Here is an 18,941-nt window from a genome sequence, read left to right as displayed (position 1 = left end):
AGGTAGTGATAGGACTAGGGGGAATGGAATGAAGCTGGAGGTGGGGAGATTCAGGCTGGATGTGAGGAGGAAGTTCTTCACCATGAGAGTGGTGAAGCCCTGGAATGGGTTGTCCAGGGAGGTGGTCGAGGCCCTGTCCCTGGAGGTGTTTAAGGCCAGGCTGGCTGAGGCTCTGTCCAGGCTGATGTAGTGTGGGGTGTCCCTGCCCATGGCAGGGGGGTTGGAACTAGATGATCCTTGTGGTCCCTTCCAACCCTGACTGATAGTATGATACGATGCCCCGTTCCTGGAACCCGCTCTAGCTGCCGCTGGCCGTGCAGGGTGCGCGGCAGGGGTGGGAGCCACGCTTCCCACGGCACCTCCGCTGCGGCAGGCGGGGCGGGCGGCGCCTCCGGCCCTTCCCGCTGCGAGCCCCGCCCGCGCGGCAAGCCCCGCCCCCGTGCGGATGTGACGTCGGACGCGCGCGTGCGCGGCGTCGTCATGGCGGACCTGGCCGCGGTGGAGGAGCTTGCGAAGCTCGAGTACCTGTCGCTGGTCTCCAAGGTGTGCACCGAGCTGGACAATCACCTGGGCATCAACGATAAGGACCTGGGTGAGTGAGATGGGGCCCGGCCGTGACTGCTGGGGGGGTCTCTGGGGTGCCCTTGGGGCGTTCTGGGCCTGACGGCCGCTGGGGCGCGGGCTGTTGTCGCCGTTTCCGTCGGCCAGTACGCATCTTGCCGAGCAGCTGTTCAAATTCAGAAAACCCCATGATTTTTTTTGCCAAAAAAAACTTGTGAGCGAGAGAACGCCTCGGCCTGGGCTCGCGCGAAAGGACTTGGAAGCGAAGCCGCTGCTGCTGCTGCCGCCAGCAGCGCCGCAGCGTTTCCCTGGGTAGCTTGCTGGGCACGGTGCTGCGGGGGGGGGGGGGAACAGCTTTTATCTAAACGTTTAAGTCCTTACACGACCTTTTCTTTGTCCTAGTTTACTTTGTATTTTTTTTTTATTCCCCCGTAGCTGAATTTGTGATTAATCTTGCTGAGAAAAATACGACGTTTGACACGTTTAAAGCAGTTCTTCTGAAGAATGGTGCCGAGTTCACTGTAAGTGAGATCTGAACGTTGTTTGTGCATTCTTTTTGTAGTGATGCATTTTAGAGCTCTTTTAAGAGAGAGGTGGAAGTGCTGCTGCTTTTCTTCAACTGGGAAACTATGCATTGATTAGTCCTTGAGTATTTCTCCTTCTCCCTTTTTCAGAATCTTTTCTATTACATAGTTTTTGTGAAGCTTTCTTTTGGGGACTCGAGCTGCTTGTTTTCTTGTTGAGCAAATAAAACACGGAATAAACAACCTTTATGAAAGCAAATGTTATTGCAGCAAATATTATGAAAGCAAATGTTATTGCAGAACAAGAGGACACAGTCTCAGGCTGCACCAGGGGAGGTTCAGGTTGGATGTTAGGAAGAAGTTCTATCCAGAAAGAGTGATTGCCCATTGGAATGGGCTGCCCAGGGAGGTGGTGGAGTCGCTGCCATTGGAGGTGTTCAGGAGGAGACTTGCTGGGGTGCTTGGTGCCATGGGTTAGCTGTTTGGGTGGGTTGGATTGGTTGATGGGTTGGACACGATGATCTTGAAGGTCTCATCCAACCTAGTTTGGTTTATTCTAAGTAAAGGTTTATTCAATGGAGAGCCATGAGGATGATTAGGGGACTTAAGCATTTCCCCTATGAAGAAAGACTGAGAGCCCTGTGGCTGTTTAGTCTTGAGAAGAGAAGACTGGGGGAGGATCTTATCAATGTCTATCAATATCTGAGGGGTGGGTGTCAAGTGGAGGGGGCCAAGCTCCTTTGGGTGGTGCACAGTAATAAGACAAAGAACAATTGAAACAAACTTGAACACAGAAGATTTCATGCCAACATGAGGAGAAATTTCTTTACAGTGAGGGTGATGGAGCATTGAAGCAGGTTGCCCAGAGAGGTTGTGGAGTCTCCTTCTCTGGAAACTTTCAAATCCCACCTGAATGCATTCCTGTGTGGACTACCCTGGGTGATCCTGCTTCAGCAGGGGGGTTGGACATGATTAGAATAAACCTTTATTAGAATAAACCAAACCAGCTTGGAAGAGACCTTCAAGATCATCGTGTCCAACCCATCAACCAATCCAACCCACCCAAACAGCTAACCCATGGCACCAAGCACCCCAGCAAGTCTCCTCCTGAACACCTCCAATGACAGCGACTCCACCACCTCCCTGGGCAGCCCATTCCAATGGGCAATCACTCTTTCTGGATAGAACTTCTTCCTAACATCCAACCTGAACCTCCCCTGGCCCAGCCTGAGACTGTGTCCTCTTGTTCTGGTGCTGGCTGCCTGGGAGAAGAGACCATCATCCACCTGTCTACAACCTCCCTTCGGGTAGTTGTAGATAGTGATAAGGTCACCCCTGAGTCTCCTCTTCTCCAGGCTGAGCAACCCCAGCTCCCTCAGTCTCTCCTCACAGGGCTGTGTTCCAAACCCCTCACCAACTTTGTTGCTCTTCTGTGGACTCGTTCCAGCAAGTCAACCTCCTTCCTAAACTGAGGGGCCCAGAACTGGGCACAGGACTCGAGGTGTGGCCTAAGCAGTGCAGTGTGCAGGGGCAGAATGACCTCCCTGCTCCTGCTGGCCACACTGTTCCTGATGCAGGCCAGGATGCCATTGGCCCTCTTGGCTGCCTGGGCACACTGCAGGCTCATGTTCAGCCTACCATCGACCAGGTCCCTCTCTGCCTGGCTGCTCTCCAGCCACTCTGACCCCAGCCTCTAGCACTGCCTGGGGTTGCTGTGGCCAATGTGCAGAACCTGGCACTTGGATGTGTTCAATCTCATGCCGTTGGACTCTGCCCATCTGTCCAGCCTGTCGAGGTCCCTCTGCAGAGCCTCTCTACCCTCCAGCAGATCAACTCTTGCCCCCAGCTTGGTGTCATCAGCAAATTTGCTGATGATGGACTCAATGCCCTCATCCAGATCATCTATAAAGATGTTAAAGAGCATGGGGCCCAGCACTGATCCTTGGGGCACACCACTAGTGCCTGGCCGCCAGCTGGCTGTGGCAGCATTCACCACCAATGATCTCTGGAGGTCCCTTCCGACCTCTAACATTGGGTGATTCTGTGAGTCTGTTTGTGATCCCTGTAGGTTGGGTTCATGAGTTCCTCAAGTGAGTGTAGGTGGGTTAAATGGCCATTTAAAACAAGTTGAAAAGCCCTTTAAACAGTTATCCTAATTTTCAGGTTCGACTTACTGTCATTTTTTTAGGGTGTGCATGAAGTCCAGTGATACTCCATAAAAACAGGCTTGCATTTTCAGAAACTGAGGTTGCTTTTGTCTGTCCAATAAACCTTCACAAGTTCTTTCTAATAATGAAAAGGTTATGCAGCTATTTCCTCTATTAAAATGTCCTCTTGTTTTTTTTTCTTTCAGGATTCCCTTATCAGCAATTTGCTGCGTCTCATACAGACCATGCGGCCTCCCCCAAAGCCCTCCACGAGCAGAGGTACGCTGCATGCTCCTACCTTCTCTGTAGTACCTTTGGTAGTCTTGGGCCATGTTTATTGATACCCATGCAGTTCATGCTCGTTCTGACAAGGCAGGACTTTGTGTCCTGTTGTTGCGCTGGGAGCCTGGTGGTGGCGGTAGACCCGCTAGGCTGTTCGGGCACTAAAAATGTGCTGAGTACACTGGTACACTGGTAAAAATGTACTGAGTACAGCCAACTACTGAGTAGCTAGGTGTTTTTCACAGCCTTACTCAGAAGTTTGTCTGTAGGAGGGTGAAATTGTAACCTTTGAGTTGTGTCAAGCCTCTGTTAAAACCTGTATCAACCTTTTCGTTCGCGTGAAAGTGAAACTTCAAACCGTTAGCTCCCCTAACCTGTGCGGGGTGGTTTGTTGTGTCTTTTAACTTGCAAAAGCAGAGCCTGTTGTCAAGCCCAAGTCGGAGAAGGAAAAGCTGAAGGAATTGTTTCCAGCCCTCTGCAGGCCAGACAACCCCAACATTAGGGTAAGGTCATAATTTATCTTGTATGCCTTCTAAATAGATCAGCAGATGATTGTCTGTTCTGTGGCAGGTGCTTTATCAGCCTTCTGACAGAGTGGTTCTCTTGCAGCACATGCTGGATGAAGATGATGTGAAAGTGGCAGCTGATGCACTTAAGGAGCTGGAAGCTCTGATGCCCAGTGCAGACAGGCAGGACAAGCAAAGGAGCAGTGACCACCGGTAGGTTCTGCAGCGTGGGTCCTGCAGTTGTTGTTGCCCTCTCACTCCGCTCTCCTGTGGGAGTTCACTGCAGGTGTGTGATGCTTGTTTGTTTAGGGTAAAGAAGAAGAGGAGGAGCCGAAGTCGTAGCAGGGACAGGAAACGAAGGCACAGGTCTCGCTCCAGGTCTCGTTCTAGAACGTGGGATAAGAGCAGGGGCAAGTGCAGATACCGGTCACGGAGCAGAAGTCGGAGTCGCAGTAGGGACCGCAAGGATCGAGAGAAGCACCCTGAGAAGAGCAGCGAGAGGTGGAGAGACAAGCACATAGACCGCCCACCACCCGAGGAGCCTTCCATTGGAGACATCTACAATGGCAAAGTCACCAGCATCATGCAGTTTGGGTGCTTTGTACAGCTGGAGGGCCTGAGGTACGTTCTGCTGGTCACGGTAAGCCTGGGAATATCTTAAAAGAGGTTGAGGCTGCAGGAAACTGTGCCAGGTTCTGCTTCAGAAAAATTAATCCCACATTCCTAGAAGAAGCAGTTTGGGGGTGTACACAAGTGATGGTTGATAAAAAGTCTTGTTGGAGCAATGACAACTTACAACATCTCCTGCCCCTCTTCCATCTGCAGGAAGCGTTGGGAGGGCCTGGTCCACATCTCGGAGCTTCGGAGGGAGGGACGGGTTGCCAATGTTGCTGATGTTGTGAGCAAAGGACAGAGAGTCAAAGTCAAAGTGCTGTCCTTCACTGGATCCAAAACCAGCCTGAGCATGAAGGTATGGAAGGTGTTGTGTGGCGCTTGTAGAGGTTTTGGTGCGTTTTTAATTGGCTACTCCTCTTTTTGCCGTCTCTTGCTCTTTTTGTTGGCAGCCGGTACCTGACTGTTCCAGCAGGAGTTAAACCCCCAACAGTAATTCCTAAGTGTTAGCCACTTTGTTCACTTTCCATAGGCTCCTAGGTTTTTTGTTTTGATGTCATGTTCCTAACAGTGCTCTGACCAGTCATGCTAGCTTGGTAACAAGGCAAACCTCAAGCTCTTGCTGCTCATCTTCCAGTGTGAGAGGAGCACTTACAGGAAATGACTGCCAGCCCCACAGCAGAGCAGAGTGTTCCAGGCCTTGCAGTGGGATTCTGCAGGCCTGGCACATGAGGAAAACACATTTTTTGTGTTTGGATGTTGTCAGCAGTGGTCTCTCTGAGAAATGTACTTTGCTGTGCTCTTGTGTTATCGTTCTGCCAGTGCTGATGGGTAAGAAGTAAGTGCAACATGGGTAGAGCTGATGGGTTCATCCATTGAATCAATCTGATGCAGGATGTTGATCAAGACACTGGGGAAGACTTGAATCCAAACCGGAGGAGGAACTTGGTTGGAGAAACCAATGAAGAAACCTCTATGAGAAACCCAGACAGACCCAGTCACCTGTCCCTGGTGAACGCCCCGGAGGTGGAGGATGACAGCCTGGAACGGAAGCGCCTGACTCGAATTTCAGACCCAGAGAAATGGGAGATTAAACAGGTGTGTGGCTTTGTGCTCAGGGCCGTGGGGAGGGGAGATCCTAAACTAGGATACAGCTCCTTGTTAGTGTAACTCATTCCTTATCTCTAAATTGCTGCCTTTGTGGGAGCTGGGACTTCTGCCTTGGTTTTAACTATGAGGTTAGCCCTGCTTTGAGCAGAAGCTTGGACCAGATAACTTCCAGAAGTACTCAGACCTGGAGGGTCATGATCCTGATCTGGTGCCATTTCATAGTTTCATAGTTTCATTCAGGGTTGGAAGGGACCACAAGGATCATCTAGTTCCAACCCCCCTGCCATGGGCAGGGACACCCCACACTAGATCAGGCTGGACAGAGCCTCATCCAGCCTGCTCTTAAACACCCCCAGGGACGGGGCCTCGACCACCTCCCTGGACAACCCATTCCAGGGTTTCACCACTCTCATGGTGAAGAACCTCCTCCTCACATCTAGCCTGAATCTCCCCACCTCCAGCTTCATTCCATTCCCCCTAGTCCTATCACTACCTGAGATCCTGAGAAGTCCTTCCCCAGCCTTCCTGTAGGCCCCCTTCAGATACTGGAAGGCCACAATTTGGGTGACACCTGATAATCAGTGCAGTCCTGCCTTGCTTAAGCCAGCTGTCTCACTGACAGCATTTAGAAGACCTAAAAGACTAGAGACTGGATGACCTGCAAAGAGCTGTGCCAGGGTGTAGGACTATTCCTTTGTTCTGAAACCATAAAACTCCATCCACATGGTGTTCATTCTCTTCCCAGATGATTGCAGCTAATGTGCTTTCCAAGGAAGAATTTCCTGACTTTGATGAAGAGACTGGGATCCTTCCTAAAGTTGATGATGAAGAAGGTAGTGTTTATGAGTAGTCTTACTATTGTAAACTCCTTGTTCCTGGATGCATTTTGATTCAAACCCAAGTGATAATGCAAGGGCATGTGAAGGATTTCACAGTTTGCTGCTGGCTGAAACATTTGGAACTAGGGTACCTCTGGCCTTGTTGTCCCTTGGCTATGTCTTTTGTTTGTGGTGTTTTTGCTGTTAAAACTGAAGTACATCATTATCAGAAATGCACAGAAAGCATATGAAAGCTCTTTAACTTTTTAATTGGAATTGTTCTTTGTGGCCTTTAGATGAGGACCTTGAGATTGAGCTAGTTGAAGAAGAGCCACCGTTCCTTCGAGGTCACACTAAACAGAGCATGGATATGAGTCCCATCAAAATAGTAAAGGTAAGAGATTCCAGGACTAAACCAAGTGTACTTGATTTAATTTGATACTTGACAGTTTGGCAGCCAGCTTTCCACCCAGACATTACTGAGAGCATGAAAGGCCACCACTGAATTAAAGATCCTTTCTGTGCTTCTAAAGGTTGATTCTCACTTAGTTCACAGTATCACAGTATCACAGTATCGCTTAGGTTCGAAAGGACCTCGAGGATCATCGAGTCCAATCTATCAACACAGACCCCATGACTAGACCATGGCACCAAGTGCCACGTCCAGTCTCCTCTTGAACGCCTCCAGGGTCGATGACTCCACCACCTCCCTGGGCAACCCGTTCCAATGACGAATGACTCGCTCGGTGAAGAACTTCCTCCTCACCTCGAGTCTAAACCTCCCCTGGCGCAGCTTGAGACTGTGTCCCCTTGTTCTGGTGCTGGTTGCCTGGGAGAAGAGACCAACCCCTTCCTGGCTACAACCACCTTTCAGGTAGTTGTAGAGGGCAATGAGGTCACCCCTGAGCCTCCTCTTCTCCAGGCTAAACAATCCCAGCTCCCTCAGCCTCTCCTCATAGGGCTTGTGTTCAAGGCCTCTCCCCAGCCTTGTTGCCCTTCTCTGGACACCTTCAAGTGTCTCAAAGTCCTTCTTAAACTGAGGGGCCCAGAAGTGGACACAGGACTCAAGGTGCAGCCTAACCAAAGCAGAGTACAGGGGCACTATGACCTCCCTGCTCCTGCTGGCCACACTATTCCTAATGCAGGCCAGGATGCCATTGGCCCTCTTGGCCACCTGGGCACACTGTTGGCTCATATTCAGGTGGCTGTCGATCAGCACCCCTAGGTCCCTCTCTGTTTGGGAGTTCTCCAGCCACTCCGACCCCAGCCTGTAGCTCTGTAGTTGTGACAGTAGAGTGGAATAATGGAAGCAGAACATGCATTAGCCTGCAGCAGCATCCACTCCATGTAGGTTTGGTAGAATATGCCTTCTCTGTTCTGCTTTCTCCTACCTTTTGGAAGTGGAAAGTGGTAGAGAAATACTTCTCAGGGCATGTGACTGTAATCCTTCTGAGTGGAGAATGTAGGTGTGCCCCATGCTGGTTATGACCATGGAAGTTCATGAGGTTAGGCTAAGGGATATACCAGCTAGATAAAATGTGAGCCTCTTTTAAAGACCCTTCTAAAGACACTGACAAAGGCCTGATGACAGAGTGATAACTGAAGGTTTGGAGTGCTTGAAATCTTAGCTCTTTTCTTACTTCCCAGAATCCAGATGGTTCCTTGTCCCAGGCTGCAATGATGCAGAGTGCTTTAGCTAAAGAAAGACGAGAACTTAAACAAGCCCAGAGAGAAGCAGAGATGGATTCTATCCCCATGGGACTCAACACACACTGGGTGGATCCTCTCCCTGATGGTATGTTCAAGCACATCTCGCTGTGATCAGTGCCTTGTTTGTGATAGCTGAGCCACCCAGGAGAAATGTCTTGATACTGTTTGTGTACTTGTTTTAAATGGGCAAGGGAAAAATGCTTTGCCACTGATGTGGCAATGGGAATGTCCAGGGAACTGTGCGGGATATCCTGCTGTCCATCCAGGATCCATTGCTGAGGGTGTGATGGATGGTGTACATGGAATTGATGCCATGGTGGGACTGTCCATGCAGGAACTTAAAAATACTTCAGCACACAAGTACAGAGTGCATGGCTGATGGAGCAGGAGGAGTGGGATCATGGGGCTCGGTGCTGTGTGAACCCAGCTGCAGCAGTGAAATGATTTCTCTTGTAGTGGATGGAAGACAAATAGCTGCAAACATGCGAGGAATTGGGATGATGCCCAACGATATCCCAGAGTGGAAGAAGCATGCATTTGGTGGCAACAAAGCTTCTTATGGTAAGAAGACTCAGCTTTCCATCATTGAGCAGAGAGAGAGTCTGCCAATCTTCAGACTGAAGGAGCAGCTGATACAAGTAAGACTCTTGAAACAGGGTTCTTGTTTGAGCAAGTGGGAATTCACGATAAAGATTGTTGGTTCAGCTTGTCAGCAGGTGAACAGCTGTGTGATAAGTGCAGACCTGTAGCTTGGAATAATTCATTAGAAAGGATTAGGTATCTGCACTTCAATAAATATCCAGGTATTGATTGATGTGAGTCAGAACTGCAGCTAGGCTTGTGTTGGTAAGGGATGAGTCAGTTAAGGGATTAAGCAGTTTTGACTTGCTGAGGTAAGAGCACTGGCCTGGGTCAGCTAGGCCTCAGTCTGGTCCTGGATACACTGTAGTGATTTTGTTTGTTGGCTGTTTGGTTTTCAATTTTTACAAGTTTATCTGTTATGACCTTTTCTAGGCCGTGCATGACAACCAGATCCTGATTGTTATTGGAGAGACGGGATCTGGGAAGACAACGCAGATCACCCAGTACCTGGCTGAGGCAGGGTATACGTCAAGAGGCAAGATTGGATGCACCCAGCCACGCAGAGTGGCTGCCATGTCTGTGGCAAAGAGGGTGTCAGAGGAATTTGGCTGCTGCTTGGGACAAGAGGTGAGTTTCTTTGCTGAAGAATGTGCCAAAATAAACATGAGGAAAAGTAGGGAGGCTCAGGACTGGAGCTAGCATGTTGTGTGTCTGTCTGCTCCCTCATAGTCTGTACAAGGAACATATAGAGCAGTCAGACTGGGAGTTAATGGTGCTGGTAACTTAATTCTGCAGCCTCAGTTTCTGTTCAACTCCTCTGTCTAGGTTGGCTACACCATTCGGTTTGAAGACTGCACCAGCCCCGAGACTGTCATCAAATACATGACAGATGGGATGTTGTTGAGGGAGTGCCTCATAGATCCTGATCTGACCCAGTATGCCATTATCATGCTGGATGAAGCCCACGAGAGGACCATACACACAGATGTGCTCTTTGGACTGTTGAAGAAGGTAATGTAGCAGCTGATGCTTGTTGCTCCAGTGTCTCCACTGGGTGCAGAGCAATGCAGGGTCACACATGTTCATCCATCCCTGTGCTCCTAGAGCCTCTTCTGAAGCAAAGCAAGTGCTTGTAAGGGATTGTCATCCAGATTTTCATAAAATGAGCCTCTCTATGAAGACAGGGAAAGCAAAATTCAGCAGAGACAGTAAGAATTCACAGTCCAGGACGATTGCAATGATGGATGAGCAGAGTTTTCATGCTTAGTTCTTCCTTCACTCTAAGGCTTTCTGGGGTGGTACTGCTAAAAAGGGCTCAAAATGTGACCTCAGTAGTCAGTGTTATTGAATTTCTGGCTACTGGGGTGAGCTGCTTCTCTACTCTGATGTTAAAACACATAGTATTATTGGCTGTATTTCTCTGGCTTAAATGCCAGGTGCCAACAGTCCCAGAGACAGTAAATGACCTGAGCTTTCCACCCTGCTGCAGACGGTGCAGAAGCGGCAGGACATGAAGCTGATCGTGACGTCGGCGACCCTGGACGCTGTGAAGTTCTCTCAGTACTTCTATGAAGCACCAATCTTCACAATCCCTGGCAGAACATACCCAGTAGAAATTCTCTACACAAAAGAGCCAGAGACAGATTATTTGGATGCCAGTCTGATTACAGTAATGCAGATCCACTTAACAGAGCCACCAGGTTAGTGGGGGGTGGTCTGGGATTGTTGGTGATCCAAGGGCTCCAGGTCTTGCAAATGAGGTCTTTCTGTAAGTCATGGATTGTGTGCCAGAGCAAAACACTCTCAGCACTGTTCTCCATTGTTTGAAAGTACAGTAAGCCAAATGCTGGAAAAGTTGGGAGTAAGTGGAGTGTGATCCTTCTGGCTAAGAGCTGTTTGAGATCCCCTCTTTAAGTAGAAAAGGTGGGGTATGGAAATATTGTAATGCAGGAGTTGAACTCAACAGAATTGATTCTGAGAGTGGCTTTGTTTTCTTCCTGTGTAGGTGACATTCTGGTGTTTCTAACTGGCCAGGAAGAGATTGACACTGCCTGTGAAATCCTCTATGAGAGGATGAAATCTCTAGGACCTGATGTTCCAGAGTTAATTATCCTACCAGTATATTCAGCTTTACCCAGTGAAATGCAGACCAGGATCTTTGACCCAGCCCCACCAGGGAGCAGAAAGGTAATTGCAGCAAATTGTGGCTTCATCTTTTGCTGAGCCATTGGGCTAGTGGGTGTATTGCTTTGTGGTTCTTCATCAGTCCTGATTGTCAATTACAAATTGAGGCAAAGTGATATAGTTTCAGAGAAAAGGTGCCTTATCTGTAGCTCAGAGCACGTGTTTGGTTGTGTACACAGCTGTGGGTGATGTGTAGACAGACATCTGGTGTAGCAGACCTCTCTGTGGGATGTTCTCAGTGTGTATTCATTCAAATGCTGCCTTTAAAGGATATTTACTTCAGTGAAACCTAAGTGCAGTTGTTGTTGGGTGGATGAATGGACATTTCCTACCATGGACATTTCCTACCAAACAGCAGATAGAAATACTCTTCCAGAGAATCTATTTAAATATGGACTGTGAGTGATAGGCTGAAATCTGCACTGAAGTCAGTGTAGTCTGCTGTGAAGCTTAGTGTTCATCTTCCACTGGCTTTCAATTGCAGATTTGTATCCTGCTCTTTCCCATGATGCTCAAATGTAGATACTTCAAACCTGTCCATCACTGACTTGTAGCTAACAGTTGTTTTGGTTCCTTTGTGAACACATTTCTCCTTCTGATGCTAATTTGATAGCAGCATTGATAACAGACTGCCTGTGTCATGTAGCATGCATCCTCTGGCTCGGCAGCCAGCCAGAGCTGGTGCTGAGTCAATCTCCTTTGCAGGTTGTCATTGCCACGAACATCGCTGAGACCTCTCTGACTATTGATGGGATCTATTATGTGGTGGATCCTGGCTTTGTGAAGCAGAAAGTCTATAACTCCAAGACTGGGATTGACCAGCTGGTTGTGACCCCGATTTCACAGGTAGGCATTCTGGGTTTAACTTCCTCTTCAGTATTCAGTATTCCTAAGGTTGGAAGGGACCTCAAAGATCATCAAGTCCAACCTGTCGCCCCAGACCTCATGACTAGAGTAGGGAGGACACTACTGCCCACTGCAGGCTTTGAACTCACAACCTTCCCATTAAGGGTCTGATGCACTACCAACTGAGCCACTTGAAGGACTTATCTTTCTGCTGGTACTGTGTCTTGGCCATCTGGTGTCCAGGCGCACGGAAGCAGAGGGAGGTGATGGTGAAACCACACTGAGAGCTTGCTGAGGTTGTTGCAGTCTGCCCTAGGAACGTATACTTCCCTGTGTTGTGCTGGAAATCTTTCTGTTGGTGCAAGAGAGAGTGAATGGTTGAATTGTTTGGCTGTGCTTGTTTGCCCCTGGTCACCAAGCTGCCTCCTTGCCTTTAGGCTCAAGCGAAGCAGCGAGCAGGAAGGGCTGGGAGGACAGGGCCAGGAAAATGCTACAGGCTGTACACAGAGCGCGCTTACCGCGACGAGATGCTGACCACCAACGTGCCTGAAATCCAGAGGACAAACCTGGCCAGTACAGTGCTTTCCCTGAAGGTGAGCATTTCATCCACTTGTAGCAAGCCAGCACGATCTCAAGAGTTTCAGTAAATGAGTCTCCAGCTTTATGAGCCCATTAACTACTTCTGAAACTTCAGATCTTTCTAGTGGGCAGAGGTGTTTTGGAAGGGGAACTGCATCAAATGCAATCGTTGGGTGCTGAGTTGCTCCTCTGTTTCTCTGTTGAGGGTTATAGTGTTAAATATCCAACTAAATAACAAGTCTCAGCTGCACAGAACAGGTGCTTGCAGGGGTTTTGAGGAACAGGAGTCTTTATGGGCAGTACACACTTGCTACATAAGGTGTGTTTCTGTTCTGAACAGATAAAGAACACTGGTTTAGAGTGGATTTTTGATCTCCAAACACACCTGTCTTCTAAGGGTGTGCTATCCCTCTGGGAGTCCACAAACAAATCTAACCCAGTATGTTACAGCTGGGGAAGCTGCTGCCTTTCCCCCTTCTTGGGCATGGGGAGAGGTGGAGGCATATTAGGTCTGCATATTCAGACCATTTGAGCTGCTCACAAGGCAGGAAGTCCTCAAACCCAGCATTTAGCCTGTGTGTCTGCTTGCCTGAATAATCTTGCTTCAAAGATGTATGTGACAGTACCAAAGAAACAGGCTGGGAAACTTGCTGGTGGGTGAAAGCCATGGGCCAGTGCAGAGTATCTCAAGAGCAGAAACACAGCCATGTGTTCTGGCTGTGGTTATAGCCAGGGTAAGGACGTGAGGCTCTGGGGTTGCTTAGAGTTCTGCAGTGCCTCATTGTTTGATGGTTTTATATCTGTGGCTGGAGCTTGGTGTCTTTCTTCTCAGTGTGTTAAGCTGGACTTTCTCCCTCCCTCTGTTCAGGCCATGGGCATCAATGATCTGCTCTCCTTTGACTTTATGGATGCTCCCCCCATGGAAACCCTTATAACTGCCATGGAGCAGCTGTACACTCTGGGGGCTCTGGATGATGAGGGGCTGCTCACTCGACTTGGGCGCAGGGTAAGCAAACCAGAACACTTCTTAGTGCTGGCTGGGCTGCTGCAGACACTGGCATGAGAGCAGCTGCACAAGGGCTGGCCCAACACTGCTGGGTTTCTGTTCCTGTTCTTGGTGTTATTGGTAGCTCTTCACTTACCATGGTTCTGTACCTTCTGTGTTGCAAGGAGCAGCTGCTGTTTCCCCATACAAAGTTACTTTTTAATGGTTTAAAACTTTTCTTTAAGTATTGGGATATTCTTGTGATAGTGAATACAGACAATTTGCTTCACATGGAGCCTGCAGTGTGCCCAGGCAGCCAAGAGGGCCAATGGCATCCTGGCCTGCATCAGGAACAGTGTGGCCAGCAGGAGCAGGGAGGTCATTCTGCCCCTGTACACTGCACTGGTTAGGCCACACCTCGAGTCCTGTGTCCAGTTCTGGGCTCCTCAGTTTAGGAAGGAGGTTGACTTGCTGGAATGAGTCCAGAGAAGAGCAACAAAGTTGGTGAGGGGCTTGGAACACAGCCCTATGAGGAAAGACTGAGGGAGCTGGGGTTGCTCAGCCTGGAGAAGAGGAGACTCAGGGGTGACCTTATCACTCTCTCCAACTACCTGAAGGGAGGTTGTAGACAGGCAGAGGTTGGTCTCTTCTCCCAGGCAGCCAGTACCAGAACAAGAGGACACAGTCTCAGGCTGGGCCAGGGGAGGTTCAGGTTGGAGGTTAGGAAGAAGTTCTACACAGAGAGAGTGATTGCCCATTGGAATGGGCTGCCCAGGGAGGTGGTGGAGTCCCCATCCCTGGAGGTGTTCAGGAGGAGACTTGCTGGGGTGCTTGGTGCCATGGGTTAGCTGTTTAGGTGGGTTGGATTGGTTGATGGGTTGGACACGATGACCTTGAAGGTCTCTTCCAACCTGGTTTGGTTTATTCTAAATAAAGTTATTCTGGGCACAGCACACTGCTCTGGACAGGAAGAAAGGGCATTGCTCTCTTTTGCTATGGGAGAACTCCACAGTTGTTTCCAAAACATGTTGCAGAATGCCCTGAAACAGATTTCTTGCAGATGGCAGAATTCCCTCTGGAGCCAATGTTGTGCAAGATGCTGATCATGTCTGTACACCTGGGATGCAGCGAGGAAATGCTGACCATAGTCTCCATGCTGTCTGTGCAGAATGTGTTCTACAGGCCAAAGGTAAGGGATGCAGCAAGTGGCAGCAGGCTCACAGTTGCAGTGCCTGCATCTGTCTTTGCAATCACACAGCACTTAGAGGATGGCCAAGGGATCAGGCTCAGCCAGCATGGATTTAGGAAGGGCAGGTCCTGCCTGACCAACCTGATCTCCTTCTATGAGCAGGTGACTGCCTGGTGGATGTGGGGAGGCCTGTGGATGTAGTCTGCTTGGACTTCAGCAAGGCCTTTGACACCGTCCCCCATAGCAAACTCCTGGCCAAGCTGTCAGCCCATGGCTTGGACAGCAGCACTCTGAGCTGGGTTAGGAACTGGCTGGAGGCTGAGCCCAGAGAGTGGTGGTGAATGGTGCCACAGCCAGCTGGCAGCCAGTCAGTAGTGGAGTCCCCCAGGGATCAGTGCTGGGCCCCATCCTCTTTTAACATCTTCATTGATGATCTGGATGAGGGCATTGAGTCGATCATCAGTAAATTTGCTGATGACACCAAGCTGGGGGCAGGAGTTGATCTGCTGGAGGGTAGAGAGGCTCTGCAGAGGGACCTCGACAGACTGCACAGATGGGCAGAGTCCAAGGGCAGGAGATTGAACACATCCAAGTGCCAGGTTCTGCACATTGGCCACAACAACCCCAGGCAGTGCTACAGGCTGGGGTCAGAGTGGCTGGAGAGCAGCCAGGCAGAGAGGGACCTGGGGGTGCTGGTTGATGGTAGGCTGAACATGAGCCTGCAGTGTGCCCAGGCGGCCAAGAGGGCCAATGGCATCCTGGCCTGCATCAGGAAGAGTGTGGCCAGCAGGAGCAGGGAGGTCATTCTGCCCCTGTACACCGCACTGGTTAGGCCACACCTCGAGTCCTGCGCTCCTCAGTTTAGGAAGGAGGTTGACTTGCTGGAACAAGTCCAGAGAAGGGCAATGAAGTTGGTGAGGGGCTTGGAACACAGCCCTGTGAGGAGAGGCTGAGGGAGCTGGGGCTGCTTAGCCTGGAGAAGAGGAGACTCAGGGGTGACCTTATCACTCTCTACAACTACCTGAAGGGAGGTTGTAGCCAGGAAGGGGTTGGTCTCTTCTCCCAGGCAAGCAGCACCAGAACAAGAGGACACAGTCTCAGGCTGTGCCAGGGGAGGTTCAGGTTGGAGGTCAGGAGGAAGTTTTACACAGAGAGAGTGATTGCCCATTGGAATGTGCTGCCTGGGGAGGTGGTGGAATCACCATCACTGGAGGTGTTCAGGAGGAGACTTGCTGGGGTGCTTGGTTCCATGGGTTAGTTGATTAGGTGGTGTTGGATGCGATGATCTTGAAGGTCTCTTCCAACCTGGTTTATTCTATTCAGGTGCTTGAAAGTCAGCATGTTTGCAAAAGAAGCTTGGAGCTTGGTTAGACTCCTTGTTCATCTAATTCTGATGGTGACTTTTGGTCCCAGTGACCTTTAGAGTCTCATTGCTTGGGCCTCACTGCTCGGACTTCAGTGTCTGTTTCTTGATAGACTTCAAGGGTCAGGGTGTGAGTGAGAAGCAGCTCACATCCTTCTTGTTGCATGAGGATTGTTTCTACAACATAAACACCTGGTGATACATGTTTCTGTGTTAGGATAAACAAGCACTTGCTGATCAAAAGAAAGCCAAGTTCCATCAGACAGAAGGTGACCACCTCACTCTGCTGGCCGTTTACAACTCCTGGAAGAACAACAAGTTCTCAAATCCCTGGTGCTATGAAAACTTCATCCAGGCCAGATCCTTACGCCGGGCTCAGGACATCCGCAAGCAGATGCTGGGCATCATGGACAGGTGAGCGCACGAGAGGCTAGCAGTGGCTTCTGGCAGCATCCTGACGCGATAGCAGCTAAGCTGTTTGCTAGTCTGACATCGGTAGCCGCACCCAAACGTTGGGGATCTGTCCTTTATCTTTCCACTCTCGCTGTTGGCCGGCAGGCACAAGCTGGACGTGGTCTCCTGCGGGAAGGCGACGGTGCGAGTCCAGAAAGCCATCTGCAGCGGCTTCTTCCGAAATGCAGCAAAGAAGGATCCCCAGGAGGGCTACCGGACCCTCATCGACCAGCAGGTGGTCTACATCCACCCCTCCAGCGCTCTCTTCAACAGGCAGCCAGAGTGGTAAGCAAGGCAATGTGTTCTGTGCTTTTGTTCCAGTTCTGACTTGACAACTGACAGGGTTGTGGTGTGCGCTCCCTGTGCAGCACAGATTGAAGTATAGCTGCTGATTGCTCAATGAGCAGCATGAGAGAGGTTTCAGGTCTGCTTTTGGCTCTCTTGTGCCTGTTCAGAGATGAGACTGATCTCTGAGCCAAGACCTGGCCTGAAGCCTGCAGCTCTGTGTTTGTGTTGTGGAAGTTGGTTAAAATTGTGAGAGTTCCAGGGGATGGGAGAGGAGAGAGTGAGACACTGTTTTAAATGGAATGAAGCCATTCTGAAGAGGAGTTAGAATAGTTGTGAAGTAGGAGAGGAAAAGGAGGATGGCTCTTCTGGGGGGGGGGTTGTTTGGGGCATGTCTTGGAGCTCTTGTGTGGAAAACCATCCCCCAAAGCTGCTCTCCTCTTTCGCAGGGTGGTGTACCACGAGCTGGTGCTGACCACCAAGGAGTACATGCGTGAAGTGACCACTATCGATCCTCGCTGGCTGGTGGAGTTTGCTCCAGCTTTCTTCAAGGTTTCTGACCCAACCAAGCTGAGCAAGCAGAAGAAGCAGCAGCGGCTGGAGCCTCTGTACAATCGCTATGAGGAGCCCAACGCCTGGAGGATCTCCCGAGCCTTCAGACGGCGCTGAGCCTGCTTCTGAGCCTGACTTCTGCACTGCTGAAAGTGCTTCTGAGAAGGACTCTGCTGAAGGGGTCTACCCGAGGAACAAGCAAGTGCTCTCAAGCAAAAGCACAGGGGGGTGATGCCTGGCCATGTCTGCTGCCTCTTGGATTCCACAGCTGCCTGACAAACGTCCTGGATCTCCTGGCCACTGTCCTGGGTTTCCTCCATGTATTACATCATTTTGTAGGTGGTTCTTGAAGTGCTTCTTTAGTCATTCCACTCTTACAGAGACAAAACCAAAGACTCAGAAATCTGGGTGCTGAGCTGAACAACAAAAAGATAATGAATAAAAAGTGGTTATCAGTTTAACCATGTTCTGCATTACCAGACAAACAGGGGATGGAATAGTTTGCTTCTTTACCTTGCTAAAAGGGGACTGTTTCTGTTTATACTCTTGGACAGTGGCTGGGTTTTGGGAGCTGCTTGTTCTCCATTTTTCCTGTTTTATGCATTTCCCTGCTCAGTGTAGCTACTTTGTCTTTTCTGTGAGTCCCCTGTGGTTAGATGTTTAGTATCTGGGGCCTTTGTGTAAGGCAGAAAAGCCTTACTGGGCAGTAGCACAGGTCAAGACTGCAAGTCCTGTCCTTCCCTCACCGTCTCCCGTGTGCTGAAGACTCCTGGATCAAATGGTCATTAACCACACTGAGGCTCTGGCATGGCTCTCTCTGGACACAAGTGGTTGCAGATGTTTAGACTCCCTGGGCACTGTCTTTTATTTCCATTCAGAATGCTTGGGTCACATCACAGCTGGTAATGGGCTTTGGTTTTTTTAATGGATCATGCTCCTACAGCTGAAATGTCTGTAAAGCATTGTCTGAGAGTTCTTTGACCAGACAGTCTGTGCTAAGTCATGCTGCAGCTATCTGTAAATGGTTTTTTTGCTGCTGCAAACAGATGAGACTGACTTGACTCCATAGCTGTAGATTCATATTTATTTTTTCCCCCCAAGCTGAGGCATTTGCTGGGAGTTGTTGAGGAGAACAGGGTGGGATGCTTGGTCTGTGGAGTGGAAACATGGCTGTGTACAGAGGTTGGCAGGGCTGTTGTACATACTGGTTTATTATGTCCTAGAAGTGCTCTGAGCTGTCTGTCCCCTGGCTTCACATCTTCAGAGTTCAATAGAACTAGAAAGTTTCAGTTGGAAGCTGTGGGGGTTTTTAGGGCATTAGGCATTAGAGAAGGTTGTCCTGCTGAACACTTTTCCAGGCACACTTTCCTTCCACAACCTCTGCAGATGTGTCTGTTACTATTTTCTATGAAAATTTGCACTTGACTTTGAGAGGTCAGAGGAAGATGTAAGAGGTGGCCAGTGGAAGTCCCAGCTGCACAGCACCTTGAGAGATTTCTGCTTGAAACTAACTCTGGTTTTACATCTCCAGTGTAGCCTTTCTCTCATTTGTGGTAGGGGAAAATGCATCAACAAAGAGGATTTTCTTTAAGTGACTCCTGTTGTGTGTGTTTCTTTCCTTGGTGGTGGTGTTCAGTGATATCCTTTAATTTG

At 49.6% G+C, this 18,941-nt stretch overlaps 1 protein-coding gene across 3 annotated transcripts; it reads left to right on the top strand.

The window, feature by feature from the left end:
* Positions 1–476: 476 nt before the first annotated feature.
* On the top strand, positions 477–18,879 carry DHX8 (DEAH-box helicase 8). 3 transcript variants are annotated; one of them, XM_068167087.1, is made up of 23 exons: positions 477–592; positions 997–1,082; positions 3,439–3,511; positions 3,932–4,017; positions 4,124–4,233; positions 4,330–4,641; positions 4,846–4,990; positions 5,527–5,730; positions 6,488–6,575; positions 6,857–6,954; positions 8,208–8,355; positions 8,727–8,908; positions 9,285–9,479; positions 9,678–9,863; positions 10,342–10,552; positions 10,858–11,039; positions 11,742–11,882; positions 12,320–12,475; positions 13,330–13,467; positions 14,507–14,635; positions 16,216–16,412; positions 16,557–16,736; positions 17,186–18,879. In XM_068167087.1, the coding sequence occupies exons 1-23, from the start codon at positions 481–483 to the stop codon at positions 17,403–17,405; spliced, it is 3,579 nt and encodes a 1,192-aa protein (XP_068023188.1). In that variant the 5' UTR covers positions 477–480; the 3' UTR covers positions 17,406–18,879. The 3 variants fall into 3 exon arrangements, with proteins under 3 accessions (XP_068023188.1, XP_068023187.1, XP_068023189.1); XM_068167086.1 differs by having other exon boundaries at positions 3,929–4,017; XM_068167088.1 differs by lacking the exons at positions 477–592; positions 997–1,082; positions 3,439–3,511; ... (5 more) ...; positions 6,488–6,575; positions 6,857–6,954 and having other exon boundaries at positions 8,266–8,355; positions 8,727–8,831.
* Positions 18,880–18,941: the final 62 nt, after the last annotated feature.

The sequence above is a fragment of the Melanerpes formicivorus genome, unplaced genomic scaffold (assembly GCF_026170545.1).
Source record: "Melanerpes formicivorus ecotype bairdi unplaced genomic scaffold, bMelFor1.0.p_v2 SCAF_112, whole genome shotgun sequence".
Classification (NCBI taxonomy): domain Eukaryota; kingdom Metazoa; phylum Chordata; class Aves; order Piciformes; family Picidae; genus Melanerpes; species Melanerpes formicivorus.
The sequence above is the reverse complement of the archived record's forward strand: the minus strand, read 5'-3'. Positions and strand labels throughout refer to the sequence as shown.

What these genes read in the sequence shown, in the direction of transcription:
- DHX8 (XM_068167086.1), top strand. Translation starts at nt 481, where the DNA reads ATGGCGGACCTGGCCGCGGTGGAGGAGCTTGCGAAGCTCGAGTACCTG. An exon ending in GTCCCATCAAAATAGTAAAG is followed by an intron (nt 6,955 to 8,207) that starts GTAAGAGATTCC and finishes CTTACTTCCCAG; the next exon opens with AATCCAGATGGTTCCTTGTC. An exon ending in CCCCACCAGGGAGCAGAAAG is followed by an intron (nt 11,040 to 11,741) that starts GTAATTGCAGCA and finishes TCTCCTTTGCAG; the next exon opens with GTTGTCATTGCCACGAACAT.